The sequence below is a fragment of the Cervus elaphus genome, chromosome 27 (genome assembly GCF_910594005.1).
Source record: "Cervus elaphus chromosome 27, mCerEla1.1, whole genome shotgun sequence".
NCBI lineage: Eukaryota > Metazoa > Chordata > Mammalia > Artiodactyla > Cervidae > Cervus > Cervus elaphus.
Genome location: NC_057841.1, coordinates 52774104 through 52793074, shown reverse-complemented (window position 1 = coordinate 52793074; position 18971 = coordinate 52774104). Strand labels below are relative to the sequence as shown.

The window sequence follows — 18971 nt, the reverse complement described above, 5'->3', positions numbered from 1 at the left end:
TAGGGATTTTTTACTTTGGGATGAATTTAAAATTGTACTGAGGTAGAATGAGAGGATACTATAAACGATGTCCCTGAATCTCAGTAAAGCATTTAGCTCAGTCTCTTAGGACGTCTTTGTGGACGATGAAGAAACATGGGTCAGATCACTATGAAATCATGTGAATTCACAACTGGTTGGACAACTAAACCCAAAGGATTCTGACTTAGGGACAGTGTCACCCTGGAAGGAAGTAGCTGGCGGCCGTGAGACGAAGCCTTTCACCTGATCTCTTCACACATTTTAAAACTGGTGATATGGGTGAAGTCAAAGAAAACAGGCTTGTGAATTATGAAACTGTATGGGATAAGATTATGTGATAAAGCAAAGAGCCAAAAGACCTTGTCAGGCTGGAATATTTGCCAGAAGCCAAGAAGGTGAGACTTATCAGGTAGAAGGGTGAAGTTTGGTACTTGGGCTAAAAATCAACGATATGAATGTGAATGAACAAACAAACAGTCGTGTCTGAATCTTTGCGACCCCATGGACTGTAGCCTACCAGGCTCCTCCATCCATGGGATTTTCCAGGCAAGAGTACTGGAGGGGGTTGCCATTTCCTTCTCCAGGGGATCTTCCTGACCCAGGGATCAAACCCGGGTTTCCCACATTGCATGCAGACGCTTTACCCTCTAAGCCACCAGGGAAGCCCGTGGACCTGAATAGGGAATACCAAACTTAACAGAAGTTAGCTGGCTACAACCTCAATATGAGCCGATAGAGTGACATGGCTGCCCCGCAAAATATCAGCGCAATTACCTCTGCTTCACTGACCACTCGAAAGCCTCAACCGTGTGGATCACAACAAGCTGTGGGCAATTCTTAAAGAGGTGGGGATACCAGGCCACCTGACCTGCCTCCTGAGAAACCTGTATGCAGGTCAAGAAGCAACAGTTAGAACCGGACATGGAGCAATGGACTGGTTCAAAACTGGGAAGGGAGTACGTCAAGGCTGTATATTGTCACCCTGTTTATTTAGCTTATATGCAGAGTACATCATGTGAAATGCCAGGCTGGAGGAAGCGCAAGCTGGAATCAAGATTGCTGGGAGAAATTTCAATAACCTCAAATATGCAGATGACACCACCCTTATGGCAGAAACAGAAGAGGAGCTAAGGAGCCTCTTGGTGAAGGTGAAAGAGGAGAGTGAAGAAGTTGGCTTAAAGCTCAACATTCAAAAAACTAAGATCATGGCATCCAGTCCCATCACTTCATGGGAAATAGATGGGGAAACAATGGAAACAGTGACAGACTTTATTTATTTGGCTCCAAAATCACTGCAGATGGTGACTGCAGCCATGAAATTAAAAGACATTTGCTCCTTGAAAGAAAAGCTATGACCAACCTAGACAGCATATTAAAAAGCAGAAATATTACTTTGTCGACAAAGGTCTGTCTAGTCAAAGCTATGGTTTTTCCAGTAGTCATGTACGGATGTTAGAACTGGACCATAAAGAAGGCTGAGCACTGAAGAATTGATGCTTTTGAACTGTGGTGTTGGAGAAGACTCTTGAGAGTCCCTTGGACTGCAAGGAGATCAAACCAGTCAATGCTAAAGGAAATAAACACTGAATATTCATTGGAAGGACTGATGCTGAAGCTCCAGTACTTTGGCCACCTGATGTGAAGAGCTGACTCATGGGAAAAGACCCTGATGCTGGGCAAGATTGAAGGTGGGAGGAGAAGGGGATGACAGAGGATGAGATGGTTGGATGGTATCACTGACTCAATGGACATGAATTTGAGCCAACTCCAGGAGATGGTGAAGGACAGGGAAATGTGGCGTGCTGCAGTCCATGGGGTCACAGAGAGTTGAACACGACTGAGTGACTGAACAACAACAAAATACCAACAACGTGAATGGAGAGTCATTTATGGAGCAGAGATGTCACGCTCCCACTGACTCCACAAGGTATCTGTTCTGGAAGATTTTAGGAAAGGGTATGACAAGTAGGTCAGTCAGTGAAAGGACAGTCAGAATATGTGACCTCTAGAAACACTGTCATCTAAATAGCCAACAAGGCAGTATGCTCAGTGGATAAAGCATGACCTCTGAAGGCACTATGAGGTGGTTATTTTATTAGGCTTTGAAACTTTGAAACCCAACTCTGCCATTTACTAGCTGGGGGACCTGGCACAAGTTACTGTCTGTGCCTCAGCGTCTTCATATGATGAATGAGACACATACTATTTTACTAAGGGCCCTACTATCTATTGGGGTAGAGGCATCATCATAAATGTATAAGATAAATAATCACAATAGCATGGAGATAACTGCTAAGGACAACCGGAGGAAGGTGTAATTAACTCTCCCTGGAGAGCAGGTGAAGCTTTACAGAAGTGGGGCTTTTGAGTAGAGTTTGCAGGGGTAAGTAGGGGTGTGTGTGGGAGCAGAGGGGACAGTGTGGGGACTAGACCTATCACCAGGTATTTTCCAGAAAATGATGAGAAGTCAGTGATGTTACGGCAAAAGATGACTGGGGTGGCAGCAAATGAGGCTACAGATGAAGGCTGTTCTCTCCCAGCTCCAAGTGTGGTACCGACTGAGAAGCTACCCATGAAAGTAAGGATAAACATAGTAATCTGATGCTCCCCTCGAGTCTTCCGTTTCTATACTGCTGTCTCCTCAACAGACTACCGCAGTAAAGGATGAAGGAAGAAATCACATTTCAGGAGAAGATGAAAAAGGATTTGATCCAGTTTTCTAATCCTCCTTCTTCAGTATAAACACAGGAATATCTGCCTATAGAATAAGGCAGTGTGTCACGTTCCTGAGACATTTATAACCTTGGAGTCCCTAAGTAGAGAGATTGGAGCCAGTACTGGAGCAACTGGGATCCTTCCCACCAAGACTGAAGGGATGGAAGATGCTATCTGAAAGGAGTTCCCTTCCCAGCACATCTCCTAGGCATAAATGAAGGAGGAACACATTATTCAACACTTACTCCCAGACTCTCATTTCATTCCATTTAATAATATTCATTAAGCATGCTACAGGGGTGTAGAGATAAGTCATCAACACTTCCTCCAAGGTGCTTGTGTGCTAGCATGAAAAGATTCTCAGCCACACAGAGTCTTATGTCATTAAGTGTTAGGGCTGGCCATTTCTGATCATGATGGAGTAACCAGTGCTGGATTTGCCCTCCTGCTGAAATCAAGTATAAAACAAAACAAACAGACACAGCAGTTCTTAGGGATTCAATAGAGTCCCTTGGACTGCAAAGAGATCCAACCTAAAGGACATCAGTCCTGAGTGTTCATTGGAAGGACTGATGCTGAAGCTCAAACTCTAATACTTTGGCCACCTGATTCGAAGAGCTGACTCATTTGAAAAGACCCTGATGCTAGGAAAGATTGAAGGCGGGAGAAGAAGGGGACGACAGAGGATGAGATGGTTGGACAGCATCACCGACTCAATGGACATGAGTTTGAGTAAACTCCGGGAGCTAGTGATGGACAGGGAGGCCTGGCGTGCTGCGTCCGTGGGGTCGCAGAGAGCAGGACACGACTGAGCGACTGAAGAGGCTGTATATGATCCTTGAGAGAAGGGAAAGAAACACATCAGGTGAGCTTCGTGTTCACCTGACGCTCTGCCTGCGTAGATTTCCCAACCACCGCACAGGAAGCTGGGATGGAGCAGAGCACGGCTGTCTGCCGAGTTGAGGAATTAGAGGCTGGGGTCTGCAGCTGCAGAAGCACTGGACCCCGTGGGACAGGATACTAGAGAGGAAGGAGCTTCATGTGGTAGGTGCTCAGGAGTTTGTAGGTGGGGGAGATCCCCCCCAGACCTCTGGCTGAAGGCTGGTCTGCACATACACAGGGTGAGATCTAGCAAAGAGTAGTTACTTTGGAACTTACAGCAGAACGCGGATAGTAGAGGTTGCAGAAACCCTGGACATGTAGGAGTTTCGATCTAGCCAGAAGGGGAAACTCCTTATTCACATTCCAGATGTTAAAGTGAGATAACGCAAGGTCACACCACAGGAGTAAGGATCACGCTCTGGAGTCAGGTTCACTCTAGGCCGGCCCTGTTGAAGCATGAAATCAAGCTTAAACAGGATCAAGGATCCTGTAATTTACTATGGGTGAATTAACTCCCCATCAGAGCAAAATTCAACACTCGTTAAAGGAAGACAATATAATTCAAGCTTCTTTCAGGGTATCAACTGTAATATCCACAACCAACCAAAAATTACTAGAAATGCGGAGGAGCAGGAAGAGTGACCCAAATTCAAGGAAAACAAAGTCAATAGGAAACAGATGCCGAGATGTCCCAGATGTTCAAATTAGTAAAGACTTTAAAGCAGTTTTCATATGTTCAAGGATGTAAAGAAAAATATGATCTCAGTGAGTAAAAAGATGGGGAAATCTCAGTATATAAGTGGAAACTATGAAAAAGAACCAAATAGAAATTCTAGTTAAGTACAGTACCCAAAATGAAAACTTCATCCAATGAGCTTAACAGCAAATTAAAGATGGCAGAAGGAAAGGTCAAGGAAGTTGAAGACAGAACTGTAGAAATTATCCATTCTGAAAAAGAAAAAGACTGGAAGACAGTCTTTTGCAACATATCAAGCTGAGTAACATACACATAATCAGAGCCCAGAAGGAGAAGAGAAAATGGGGACTGGAAAAAATGATTGCTGAAAACATCCCAAATATGGTGGGGGAAAATACATATATCTGAGAAGCTCAATGAATTATCTAAATGGGATAAGTACAAAGAAAACCATACCTGGGCACATCACAATCAAGCTTCTGGAAGTTAAAGATCAAAAAAGAATCTTGAAAGCAGTTAGAAAAAGACATTACATACACAATGATGTATGTATGTATGTAAAAATGATCCATATGAAGACATTCTCTTGAGAAACGTTAGAGATAGGAAATAAAGCATGGACATTTTTAAGTACTGAAGGAGAGAAATATAGATTCAGAGCTTTCTGTCCTGGGAAAATAAACTTTTTAAATGAGAATAAAATAAAGACACTTTCTAGATAAAAGAATATGTCCCCAGCAAGCCTGAACTACATAAAATACTAGCCACTCTCTAGCATTCCTAGCAAGAAGGCTGACTTCCTGCTTCTTGAATTCTTCTGGAGCTTTGGAGCTCACCATAGGAGATGGCAGCTCTAATTGTGAGTAGGTGAGTGAGTAGGCTGGTGTTGACAGTAAGGAGGGAGGTGGTGATCTCTTTGCGCTATTTAATCAACCATTCACCCCCAGTGGAGAACCGGACCCACAGGTGTATGGGAAGAGTGAACTTTGACATTCAGAGGAAGGCGGAAAAGGATGGCTGGTATGCACTGGTACAGTCAGGCCAGCTGTCAGAGCAATGAAGTCCTTGCAGACCGGTTGGGAAGTAGCCACTGCTCCAAGCCCCGTTCCCTCGCTCATCACCTTGGCCTCATTCCCAGATACTCCCAGACATCCCTATGATCGCGCAATAAAGGATCAACTTCTGGCAAGCAGGGCACCTCCAGGACTCTGCCAGCTTCCTTTGGAATTGGTTGGTGCCTGGGTCATGCCAGTTATTAAAGGTTTATAATATCACCACTGGAGCTAAGTGGGGTTGCTTCCCTGGGTGTAGGGTTCTGGCAGTGGGTAGAGAAGGACCCAGGAGGCCTAGGGACAGAATGAAGACTCTGCTGTTGGGGGTAGGGGTGCAGTAGGAACCAGGGAAGCTCTGAAAGCCAACAAAATGAACTTTTCCAGGTCAGTCTGAGGGTTCAGAGACACTTGACTCTAGAATAATCTCTGTTCTAATCCTCTAGGTCATAGTTTTCCCTTTTAAAATGAGATATTTCATAGCCTTTTAAATAAATCTTTTCACCTCCACTTGGTTGAGAATAATGTTCTTAGCAGCTTAAGAACTTCTAGCTGCCCCCCCCCCCACCACCCCAAGCAAGTTGTCCTTCAACGAGTCCACTTTCTCATGAAACCCGGGACCTCAGGAGTGGCTGGACCCCTCCCAGTGCCTGCACTGTGGACCCCAGTCCTATTCTGGGATCCCAGGCAAGCCCTTCCTCCCTTCCTGCACCTACTTATCTGCATCTTCAAGGTGGAAGCCATGCAAAATACAGGCACACAGAACAACAAATGGACATTCTCTTGATCAGCAGCAAAGACTCTATTTCAGCCACAGAAATGGACATTCCTTCTCCTAGGTTCAGGTTCAAAGGAATCTGTGTGTCTGCCTAGGCAGGCAGAGGAGGGTTATCTTGGCCTAGACAGACAAGAAGCCATCAAAGGCATGCAGAGTGGCCCGGAGGAGGAGGAGGTGTGGTGGATCAACACAATTTCACCAGCAAAAACACAGCTAATCAAAGCTCTGTGCACAGCCTTCGGAAGCTGGCTGATACATTTTCCATCATGTACCTCTTTGCCTCCTTTGGGACCTTGAACCACAAGTCTTAACAAACTGCAGTAATTTGCTGAGCCCTCAATCAAACAGTCTCACTGAACTGTGAAAGCAATGTCTTGTCTTTAAATAACATCTAGTGAGGTAGTTTACACCAGGATAAAAAGCATGTTTTCTAAAATCATTGCTCGTATCACCTTGTTGTTTTTTTGCAAGTCTGTCCGACTCTTTGCGACCCTATGGACTGTAGTCAGACAGGCTCCTCTGTCCATGGGATTTCCCAGGAAAGAATACTGGAGTGTCATGCCACTTCCTTCTCTAGGGGATCTTCCCGACCCAGGGATCAAATCTATGTCTCCTGCTCGGCAGGCTTCCATGGTGGCTCAGAGGGTAAAGCGTCTGCCTGTGATGCAGGAGACCCGGGTTCGATCCCTGGGTCAGGAAGATCCCCTGGAGAAGGAAATGGCAACCCACTCCAGTATTCTTGCCTGGAGAATCCCATGGACGGAGGAGGCTGGTAGGCTACAGTCCATGGGGTGGCAAAGAGTCGGACATGACTGAGTGACTTCACTTTCACTTTCACCTTTCTGCTTGGCAGGCAGATTCTTTCCCACTGAGCAGCCCGGGAAGCCCCAGTATCACCTAACTCTCGTTAAAGAGTTAAACCTAAACAGAACCAGCACTCCCGATGGACTGTTTGTACAGTTTTCCACCAAGCTCAAGGGATGGTTCCCAAGTGATGTGACTGAAGCCTTAAAAGTCAACCTGCCTAAAACCCTCTTCACAATTCCCCATCACAGTGCCTGATATCACCACCATTAAGTACCCCTTTTGGTTAAGGTACCTACTTCAAACACACCTATGTTACCTGGGAGGAGTTCTTAGCCTTCTTCATTGAGCTCAAGTTTGAGAACCTCAAGTGCAAGCATCAGCAGATACACCAGGAGTGTCCACTTTCTGGAGACTTCCTTGGTGATACGGTGGTTAAAAATCCACCTTGCAATGCAGGGGTCATGGGTTCGATCCCTGGTTAGGGAAATAAGATCGCATGTGCCTCGGAGCAACTAAGCTCTCACATCACAACTACTGAGCTCATGAGCTCAGCTAGAGAGTCAGTGCAGTGCAACAAGACCTCACACGAAGCAACGATGATCCCGCGCCCAAATTGAGACCTGATGTGACCAAATAAACAAGTATTTTTAAAAAAAACTATAAGGAACGCTCACAAAATAAAAGTAGCTTGCTCACAGACAAGCTACTCCACATCTTCAGATCAGTGATGCTTAAGAGTTCACCCTCATGAGAATCACCTGGAGGTGTGTTGAACTGCAGCTTGCTGGGCCCCCACGCTGAGTTTCTGATCCAGTAGGTCTGAGATGGGAACTGAGAACCTGCATGTCTAACAAGTGCCCAGGTAAGGCTGATGCTGCTTGCTGGTCCAGAGCCACGCTTTGAGGACGATGGTACTAGTTGACTTCTAAGGAAATCTTCTTGAGATACGGAGGCAGAGTGTGAGAGCATTCCAATCACAAATTATAAGGTAAGAAGACGGAGGGTTCTGAAGGACTGGGTTGGCTAGAAAGCCCAGGTTTTTCCATAACATCCTGTGGAACTTTCTGCATCTTAAGAACCTTCTCACCAACCAAAAGAAAGGAGTCAGGACCCAAAGGCAGGCCAGCCTGGCAGAAAACTTACACTTGCTCGAATGATCCACCAAGACATATGCTATGGGCCTCTTTTTCTTGCTTTCTTTCCTTTGCAGGTTTCTCTGCTTACCGCTCCCAGGAAAGGCAGGTCTGCTGGCAACCCCCGGCAAGGACAAAAGATGGTTTCCTCTCACAGGCCCCTGCCTGGAGGGACGTGTTCACACAGCTAATCAGGCTGTCAACGTGCTGTTCAGCCTTCAGCACCCTCTCCTGGGGGCTCCTGACATTTCTCAGAATTTACACAGAACTTAGTGAAGTCTTAAACTACATTTTTTTTTCCCCCTCTTTTGAGCTCATCTACTCCCTAATAGGATAAATTCAAGGGGAAACATGCTCTGATCTTCCAGCTGCCTCCTCTTGACACACACACAAGGAACTAATTAGCAGGCCTGCCGAGGAGGCGGGCAGAAAAGGGTTCATGACAAGAACACAGGCCGGGCAGCCGCCCTCAGGAGGTGGGGCCTCCTGACTCGCCCTTCGGCCATCACGTCAGGTTGTTCGGTTGCTCGGTCATGTCTGACTCTTTGCCACCCTGTGGACTGCAGCATGCGCGCCCCCCGATCCTTGGGTCCATATGTTGGTGGAGGGGAAACTGACATCTGGGTGTCTGCCTGGTGTTGCCATGGCATCTACTGGGCAAGTGGTTGTGTTAGTGATTTAGCCTTTCGTGCATCAGGAAAGCCCTTGACATCCCTGCTTTCACTGATGCTAACAAGGATCCTATGAATTAAGCAGGAGGGTAATGATGGCCCCACTTGACAGATCAGACAGTTGGGAAGGAGCTCAGAAAAAGAACAGTGGGCATGGTACCCTTGGCTCAGCCAATCTGTGTGTGCTCTTAAGCAGATCTCTTTCCTAGGCCTCAGTATTACCATTTGTGAAATGGAAGAAATGGACCAGATGATTGGGAGGTCTCCTTATGGAATCTCTCAGTCTGGGAATGAGCTACACAAGGGTAAAGGATCTGAGGTCATATGATGAATGACACAGAGAAACCAGGGGTCCCCCATGTCGTGTCTGATGAGAGCCATCAGAGGACCCCATTGCTACCCACTGCCAAATTCTACCATCAGTGTGGGTCAACCAGGGCCTCTAGCTGCCCTCTGCCTTGCAAAATCAAAGACCCTCGGCGTGGTGTGGGAAGGGGTCACGTGCCCAGAATGCTTGCTGACTGTAACTTGATGCTCCAAAGCGGTCACACACTCATTAGAGAAGAGAAGGCCTTTTCCTCCATGAGACAAACACAATGGACACCTACCCTGGGCCAGGCTCTGTGCTAGACGAGGGGGGACGTGGACGGGAAAGAGACTTGCTGTCCACTCAGGACAAAGTTACGATGAGGACAATGAGCACCAGCTGCTGCACCCATGTCCAGCTCCTCCCCCGGCCCCCAACCCTGCCATCAGATCGCAAAGCCCGTCCCTGACCCTGGGCTGTAACCCACACACAGGCACTGGCTGCAGCCCAAATGCGCAAGTGTGGGATCCTTGAAGCTTTCAGAGGGGTCAAGTGTAGAGCGGCTCACGTGAAGGCAATCGTCCTCCAAACACACCAGGGAGAGCAGGTGCACATTCTGACTTCCGTCGGCTGGAAGAATGCCAAGTCTCTTTCTGAGAGTCAAACCTTCTAAGCACATGGAATCAATGAGCCCAACTAGCTTGCCATCTGCAATGTGCTGGCCCATGACAATTCTTCCATTTGTTCAGGACAGTCAACACAATCACCTGGGCCATGTCTCAGGTACAGGATTAGATTCCCTGGAGAAAACTGAGATGAACATGATATGCCGTCAAGAACCACGGAGTTCTTAGCCTAAGAGAGCATAGGAGACACCGGCAGAAATACCATAAAGCAGACAATGGTGGGTGCTAAAAGATCCAGGTTATGGGGAGCAGGGGAGAGGCGGGGGAGGACTCAAAGGAAGGGAAGAGCCAGACGGCCTCCATGGAGGAAATGGCGCATGGAAAGACCATCCTTCAAGATGCTAGAAGGCCAAATTCTTGTGTCCCTTCTGCCGCAGTCAGCCAAGTAATCTTGAGAAAGCCAGTTCTCTCCATCTTAAAATGGACCATTTGCCCAAAGTGCCTCATGGCATTATGAGAATTAAATGAGAACTGATTTAAATGCAATCAGATAAAGGCACCGAATATAAAGCTTTCGTCATCACTTGGGGAAGAGTAGGGAGGAAGCTAAAAGCAGCAGAGGGAGGAGGCAGGTGGGGGTGGGGGACGCCTGCCAAACCCAGGGCTGATGTAAGCACCTACTGGGCCTGTCACTGGCTCCAGTGATTTTTTTTTTAAACCTCCCACAGCTAATTTTATTGAAGAGAGCCCACAGAAGAGTAAGTCAGAGCATCTAAATTCCTCTGCATCAGGAAAATGGAAAGTCCCGACCAGAGAGACGGTGGCTTCCCACCCCTGCAGGACAGGCGCACGGCCACAGCTGGTGGTCAATGAACCTGGGTCTCCTCCTGGCTCCCAGCATAGCTCCCAGGCCCCGTGTACTCAGCCAGCACTCTGAGCAGGGCGGGGCGGGGGGAGGTCCTTACTACTTTCTAAGGGGCTTTGCTTTTATGTTCCATTTTGATTCATAACCACGAGCCAGGGGGGCAGGCAGGGCACAAACGATCACCTTTATCAAAGATGGGGAAATGGAGGCGCCCAGGGGGTGACTGTCCCAGGCAGCGTCCCCAGAAGGGAGCCCAGGTCTCTGCCTCCATCACAGCATCACCTCCTCACACCTCGTTAGGAATCACTGCCACAGACACTGTTTGCCCCGACAACCCCCTGCCCTCATTTTCCTGAAAGCCCTTACCACGTGCTGTTCTGCGCCCGTTCCCATAATAACACTTCACTTGTATCGAAGAAAATCTCCTTTTATTATTTCCAAACGTCCTGGTTTATTCCAATCCAGAAGGTGGTTTTGGGCATCCCAGAAATAACAGTGTCACGGATTCTATGGTCCTTTTACCAAATAAGGGCAGATTTGGGTTAAAACTTTCGGTTCAATTGTTTGGAATCACTGCTCCTTTGAAAAAAAAGAGAACCAGCACAGGGGATTAGGAAGACAGAAGGGAATGGCATTTTTTTTTCCCCCCACCGTGGACATTCCTTCCTACAGACTCGGCTGTCAGTTTTGACAGATGGCCTGGCTGCAGTAGTGGGGACAGAGGGCAAGCTCATGGTTCAGGCGGCACCAGGCAACGAGAGCCAGCTGGGCCGATTCGAGGTCTGAAATCTGAGCTGGAGCCCAGGTTCTAGCCAGGGAGGGGGGACAGGCAGCCCTGCCCCCCAGCCCCCTCCCCCCCACCACCCCACTGCAGCTGCGCCAGGCCGGTCAGCACCTTTTCTGAGTGTCTGTGACCTTCTGGCTGGAGGCAGAGAGGGCGGCAGGGGAGAGCAGAGGAAGGGGGCCTCAGAGAGAAAGCTGGAACACGTTCAAGGTCAGAGATACCCTCCCCACTCACTGCCCGCCCCAGCCCTGTGGCTGGTAACAGGTAATGGTGCACCCACTTCCTGCGGAATGCATGTATTCTCTTGGGTTGGCCAGAAAGTTCATTCGGGTGTTTCTGCCCGATGTTACAGGAAAACTGGGATGAACTTTTTGGCCAACCCAGAAGTAAAAATTCATGATCCACCAGTTTTGGCAGGAGGCCAGAAGTCACAGCCACCCCACAGCTCTGTTGAGGGGTGCCTGGCTGAGATGCTCAGAGGCTCCCCTAAAGTCAGAGGAACTGGGGTAAGGAGAACAGAACTTTCGAGAACTCCTAGCTCCTGAAGGGCCCAGTGGATTAGGTAAGAAGTCGTCAGAGGCCTTGAGAACGAGTGTCAGTGCGGCCGGGTCAGCTCTGATCTCTGCAGCCACTGGAGCGTTTAGCTGACCACCGTGTGGCGACTCGGCACCAACCAGACCCTGTGGCTCCAACATCACACTGCGGGCCCAGGGCATCGCGGGACCTGGGAGAGCTGAGCCCTTCGCTGGATAGTGTACGCCGAGAATGAGTTTATCAGAGCCACCATTCGTGCCTCTGTCCACAGAGAAACTGGAACACAGAGCAGGGCAGCTGTGATGGAAGGAGGAGGCGAGATGAGCCAGAGAGTAAGACTCAAACCCTGGGAGGCCTCCCGGGGAGTCCTGAGTAGAGGGTATGGAGAGGAGGAGGTTAGGCGGATGGCGGGGATAAAAAGGAGCTAGAGGCAAATTTACCAGCAGCACAATTTTTTTTTTGGCCATGCCACACAGCTTACGGGATCCCCCACCAGAGATTGAATCCAGGCCGCGGCAGTAAAAACCCGGAATCCTAACCACTACACCACTGGGGAGCTCCCCAGCTGCACAATTATAAAGCCACAGAGTTTAGAGCTGGATCATCTAATCCAACCCCCTCTGGGAGAGCCATGAATCATTGGTCCTGGCCACGTGGCAGAGGCAAGACTAAGAATCGGACCTCCCCTCTTTCTCGCACCCTCCAGCTTCCCCCCAAATACTGACCCCAGTCCTCTGATTCCACTGGAGCTAGGAATACCCTCTCGAACACTGAGCGTTCTGGAGGATTCCGTGGAGCGCCCGTCTCAGCCGTTCCAGCCAGACATACCTTGTGTGAGTAGTGCTGATCGACGATCCTCGCCAACCCGAAATCCCCAATCTTGAGCACGAGGTCCTCGGTGCTGATGAAGATGTTGGCGGGCTTCAGGTCCCGGTGCAGCACGTTGGCCGAGTGGATGTACTTGAGCCCCCGGAGCAGCTGGTACATGAACAGCTTGGCGTGCTCCTCGGTCAGCGTGCCCCGCTCCAGCAGGCGCGCCAGGTCGGTCTCCATATACTCCTGGACGATGTAGGCCACGCTGAACTTGAACAGCTCGCCCTGCAGGTCGGTGCCCTGGGGCCCCAGCACCTCGTACACCTTCACGATGTTGTCGTGGTCCAGGCGCTGGATAATCTTGATCTCCCGGAGCGCGTGCTTCCTGCTGCGGGCATCACTCAGGGTGATCTTCTTCACCGCCACCTTCCGGCGGGCCCTGCTGTCCACGGCCGACAGCACCAGCCCGTTGACGCCGAAACCCAGGGGCCGGAAGTCAATGAAGCGCCCGCCCAGGTCATACCCATAGACACTGGCGAGGCAGTCGCCCTTCTCAGCCATGGTTGGCTCAGTGGTCAAGCGCTGCCCGTGAGACAGAGGGGCAGTCAGGAAAGACCAAGTCCCAGCTCCTGGCTTCCCCAGCCCTCCTCATTCTGTCAAGTCCCAAGGCTGAAGGATGCCTTTTCTCCTGGTGATGTCACTGGCTCTCTGGGGACAAGAGTGGCATCTGTCCATACCTGCTGAGCTGCAGAAGCTGGAGGCTCAGACTGTCCCCTTAGCCTTGCCCTGGGAAGGCTGTCCACCAACTCCTATGTACCCTGAGCCTCCCTGGAAGCTTAGAATGGCTCATGATTCTTTCAAATACAGTATCTTGGAAAGAAAACCCAGTCCCATTATCTATGTGAATGGAAAGTTTTCTCTCATGATGGACCACAAAGTAAAGATGCAGAAACTCTCCCCTTTAAATCCTTTGTTATAAGAGGTTCCTTCTGGCTCAAATGTGGAGCCGTTGCTGAGCTGTGTTCCTTTCCTTTAGATGGTCCAAAGTCTAGTGGTGTCGCAGCCTCTGGCAGCCTGGGAGCTGCCCTCCAGGTCCCAAGCAGTACGAAGGGATCCCAACAGTGGATTTGAGGGGCTTGTAGGGACTTCTCTGTACCTCTGCCAGCTTTACTTTCTACCAGCTCCTCTCAGATTCTGAAGCCCAAACAAGTCTGTTGAATGTTGGTGAAGAAAGCTGGAGAAATTCATGCACCTTTCATGAGCTCTACACCAAGCTGCACCTGAAGTCCCAGACCTGGGTCTCACCTGCCTGGCCTGGACCCTCCGGAGACTTCAGATGCGGGCAGCGTCCTCTGTCACCCCCTCATCCACATCACCGTGAAGGAGATTGTGTTCTGCTGGACCCAGAGAGGCTGGCAGGAATGCAGCATCTTTCAGACCGAGTCTCCTTCCCTGTCAAAGAAACAATGTTGGGTAAATTTCCACACTTCAGCTTCCAACACCTTCCCACTTGGGTGCCTTTTGTTAACCAGCCCAAGTGTTATTTGATCTGTCCAGCCAGCTGAAACATTGCTTGCTCAGGGGATTCCAGGCTTTGCACTGCCCAAGCCACCCAGCCTGCTGTGTGCAACTCTCCCCTGGAAGAGAGAGAAGATGGATTGATTTGATAAGATCATCAGCTAGTGTGCCTTTAATGTAAATGCCTTCTCCCTGAAGGTTAACATGCACAAACTGTGGGTGGCAGTGATCAGCTCTGACTTTTGCAAAAATCATTCATTATGCCCTCCAAACACACACAGCAGCACTAGCTGAGAAGGGTAACAGTAAAAAGAAACTCATTGCAGACGGAAAATAAGGGATCAATAAATTTGTTTTTCTACTTGGACCCCTTTTCTTCCTTCTTTTGAGAGAATTTGCTAAACACAGATTTAATTATTTGCATCTCTTGCTTTCCATGTAATAGCACAAGAATGCATACATACAAACTATAAGGAAATTTTATTGCCACCCTAGAAAAGGAACTTTCTGCACAGCAAAGCAGGACACAGACTTCTTAGCATGACAGTAGGATTGGCAGATGAACTGTATTCTTTTAGATAATGGGGACCTAGCTCTTGAAAGCAATGAATCAGATCATATTCTGATTGCCCCCTGGTGGTTCCTGACTCAAATTACAGGCAAAGGACTTAAGTGGGGAGGAAAAAAATGGCAAAAATAACAATTTAGATCTCTGAAGTAAAGGCAATATTATAGCTTCTTAGGGAGTCACAGGTTTCATGAGTTTGTTAAGTCCACATATACACAGAGAACAAATACTGTATCCTATGCAAAGGAGTGAATCTAGCCAGGGCTGCTTCTTAATTCTCTTCATACTGTAGGGTCCCCTACAGGGCTACGTACACATCTGAACTTTGCAAATGGTAAATGAAGCAAGACAATTGTCAACTCAATGCTCTAAAATTAAGGGGACAAATTAGAGGACACAAGTGATCTGAAATAGTAAACAATCAGATGCTCTCTAAAGACTTCTAATGAAAGGAATTTGCCAAGAATCTGAAACATAATAATTACTCAAGAGATATTACCTGTTGCTGCTACTCTTAAAAATTCCCTTATACTTGAATAAGATGTACCTGCTATTCTGATGTTTCATCAACCTTCAGTAATTCTACTATATATGTTTTTATTGGGCCCAGCCACAAAATAATCAGAATTTCAGATTGGGAAGCAACTGTAGCAAACAAGTCCAGTGGTCCTTAACTGAGGGTGGTCCTGCCTTCTTTGGCTACTCTGACAAGGAGGCACTACAGGCCTTTAATAGGCAGAGCTGGCTTTGCTAACCATCCTGACGAGCCTCTCCATCAATGAATAATGCCAGCATCTCCACTGAGAGACTGCAATTCTAGTACGAGTTTCCACTTTGCAAATAAGGGCACTGAGGCTCAAAGAACGCCAGCTTAGTGCTTCTAGCACAGACAGGGTCAATAAACACTTGAGGAATTGATAAATACCATTCACTTTGAAGATTCCAAGCCAGTTAGAGATAGTGCTGAGACCACCCACTGAGTCAATCTGTGGCCTGTGCAGTGAAGTCCACTTGGTCACCTAATTCGGGGGAACAAAAGAACCACCTGGGGCCCCATTCCATCCCTCCTCCAATTCCTGCTGCCCAAGTCAGGGAATAGAAACTAAACTGGAACTCCTTTCACTTTCTACCCATACACTTGGCCTGGTTCCCAAGTGCACAGCAAACAGAGGCAATTGTATATTTTGCTTTATGAGGGGAGACGCTGAAGGCTTCTTCCCTTTCCGGCTCCCACTGGGTGGTAAACGGAGACGGACGGGAATGAGCGCCTAAACAGGGAGATGACGTCACCAGCAAGCTGCAGGCAGGATTTGTTCCAGATCAGCTGCAGAGCAGATAATCTGTGGATAATTAAGAGGGGCTTTATTTATTTTTAAAACTCTTTCTTCTTCCTCTCACAGGCAGAGGGGCTGCCGTGTGTGTCTGCTCAACAAACTATTGGCAGGTGCCTCTTCACCTTGGGAAGGCTCTATTCCAGCTACTCCACTGAACTCATGGCCCCTAAATATACTCTTTAAACTCCTTGCTTCTTTGCTTGCATCTTCCCAGTTCCTGAAATGTTCTGCTTCCTGCCCACCTGTTGAAACCCTGTCCATCACTCTGAGTCCAGATGAAGTCTCATTTCCCCTCTGAAGTGTCCTCAGTGACATTCCAATCTTTTCTGAACTCCTGTACATCCATCTGCATATACTGTGTTTGACATTTGCCATATACTAATCTGGGCTGTTATTTAACTTTTTATACATGTCCATCTCTCAACTTGACTTTAAGCTTCAAGTCCAGGACACAAAGCAGCACTTAGACCATAATGGTGGACTGGTGTTACCTTTGGTCCACTTGTTATGTCTACAAAACCGCAATGCTCACCTTCCGGAGACAGTCAGCCTGCCTCCCTTCCGCCGCTGCCCCAATGCAATGTGTTCATTGCTACAGAGCTCTTCACATAAGCCTCGGCTGCTCAGACAAACCAATATTTCTGAACTGAGATGCTGCCTCTCTCAGCATTTCAACACAAACCAGGCAGCCCTTGTCTGACCATTTCTCTATTCCCATTTGAGTTTACTGTGATTCATCCCTTCTCAAACCTCCTATTTTCTAAGTTTTCCCATATAATTTCCCTATAATTTCTGCCATATACCCTTTGCCTTTCCCCACAGGTGGACCGATTATGAAACACCAATTACCTAAGAAGTCTCGGATTAGTGGTTCTTTTCTGGCATGGGCCCATCGGCCCTGGGGAGTCTGAGACCCCACCCCTGGATGTGCCCTCCTGGGCAGAGGGTGGATGGCAGCTCTCGATGTGATGAAGCTTCTAGAGCAAAGCAGAGCCGTTCCCCATCTGGAGGTGGTGGCTCAGAGCTGCTCTGAATCACAGGTGTGACTGGGAACTAGGGAGCTGGCATTCACCTTGAGAGGCGGAAAGGGCATGGTTCAGTTGGGCTCGAATGACACTCAGGGGGAAGAATGCGTGTAATTCTTCCAAGGGCAGCAAGGCTCCCATGATTCCATGGGGAATGTTGTAATAAAACACACAAATGGAAATCTCTACCCCCGGACTCCGTCCAGCGGAGCTTCTCCTCTCCACTGATTTCTCACCAACTTTCCACCAATCTCTTATCTGAGGCCAATTAATTATCCTCTCACGCATTCAGCTTTTAACATGTAGAGGCAAACCAGAGACGAGCTGGTGTGTGCCAACCGCCCCTTTCGAGGACTCCTGGGGCTCTGGTTTACAAAGTGGCTTTGGAAAGTCTAAATTTAGACTCACCTCCTCTGATCCTCCCCAACCTCACATTGGCAGCTTTCAGCAGGAACTATGGCCCCTAGCGAGGTGGTGACATTTCCCAGACACTGCTTTCTTCCCACTCCTGAGCATCTAAAAACTTACAGGAAAGCCTCCCCCGGCGGGGCTGATGTTTACCATTGAACAGGCTATCCACTGCACAGTTCCAGGTGCTATCATTCATATCACAGTCGAGTCTGCCTGACTCAAAGTTTGGTGATCCTAATTGCTGTAGTCTATGTGAATGAAGTGCCCTAGCAGAGACTGACAATTTTTTTTTTTTTTCCTATAAAGGGTCAAGAATAAATATCTTAGGCTTTATAGCACCATCTCTGGTACAACTACTCAACCCTGTCTTTGTATGACAAGAGCAACCACAGACAATACCTAAATGAATGGCATGGCTGCATTTCAGGAACACTTTATTTACAAAAATAGGTGGGGGGCTGGGTTTGGCCAGGGGGTAAGTTGCTGACCCCTGCTCTGGATCATGTAGGAACATCTTCTAGCTTGTTCTCAAGGAGGCACTGAAGTATGCGGTAATCGGGCCCTTCCTACCCTACCTCACTTCCCCTCGGAGCTGCCCTAGGCCCCAAGACTGCCCTCCTTAGGAGGTTCCCTGGGCTCCAGACTCCATCAGGCTTAGTTCAGCTCATCTATACATTTCATGCCCTCTGGACCCAGCTTTCCAACAAACTACCTTCCAACTCTTTGATGATTCTATGGTGCTGTTGATGGGCCTCACTCCCAAACCCCACATGCATCTTCACAGAGGCTTTCTGGGGAAGTGGCAAAGACAACCTGATGAAGACAGGGTACCTACACACAGGGAGGGTTCACGCTGGGCCAAGGGACTGACATTAGTTGGCTGGGTCTCATGAGAGTCCCTTGGGATTGACATCATTCTCCCACAAAGCCCCGAGGAAACAACTTTCCCAAAGTCACACAAGCAGCCAGTGGCGAATCTGGGGGTGTAAACACGAGTCTGCCTGCTGCCAGAGTCCACACGTCTCATCCCTGTAACATATTAGCTGAGCCCAAGTAAGTGATTCCCACACCAAGAACTATCTAGACCCAGTGTGACTCCCAGGACTAGTGAAGGACAAGTCTGGGGGAGGCACACCTTGGGGTCCTTAAAGCACAAAGCAGCCCCCTTTCCAGCATGTGTTCAGCCCCAGTATGGAGATCACAGTTAATTGGCCCACTTGATACAAAGAAAAATGGAGAAGTGAAACATTAAAATGAGATTGGGTGAAAGAAAACATACCAAACACAAAACAAAATCAATAAACAAAACCTCTGCTAAGTTCAAACGACCATAATCCTGCCTTCCAACCAGTACCTGACCTCTTCTCTAACTGTAAGCCTCGGATGCCAGAGCCCCTGGCTGCAGGGACTGGCCATCCTAGAGGGAGGGTCCC

The 18971-nt window shown here is 48.4% G+C and overlaps 1 protein-coding gene across 4 annotated transcripts in view; it reads right to left on the bottom strand.

Moving 5' to 3' along the window:
• MAPK4 (mitogen-activated protein kinase 4) overlaps window positions 1–18971 on the bottom strand; it is a 165791-nt gene that overhangs the window by 47194 nt on the left and 99626 nt on the right. For 3 of the 4 annotated variants that reach the window (XM_043889505.1, XM_043889506.1, XM_043889507.1), the window contains one exon: window positions 12698–14134. In XM_043889505.1, coding sequence (XP_043745440.1) covers window positions 12698–13243 — 546 coding nt within the window. In that variant the 5' untranslated portion in view covers window positions 13244–14134. The remainder of the gene's footprint in view (window positions 1–12697; window positions 14135–18971) is intronic. The other variant, XM_043889508.1, reaches the window with a different exon arrangement.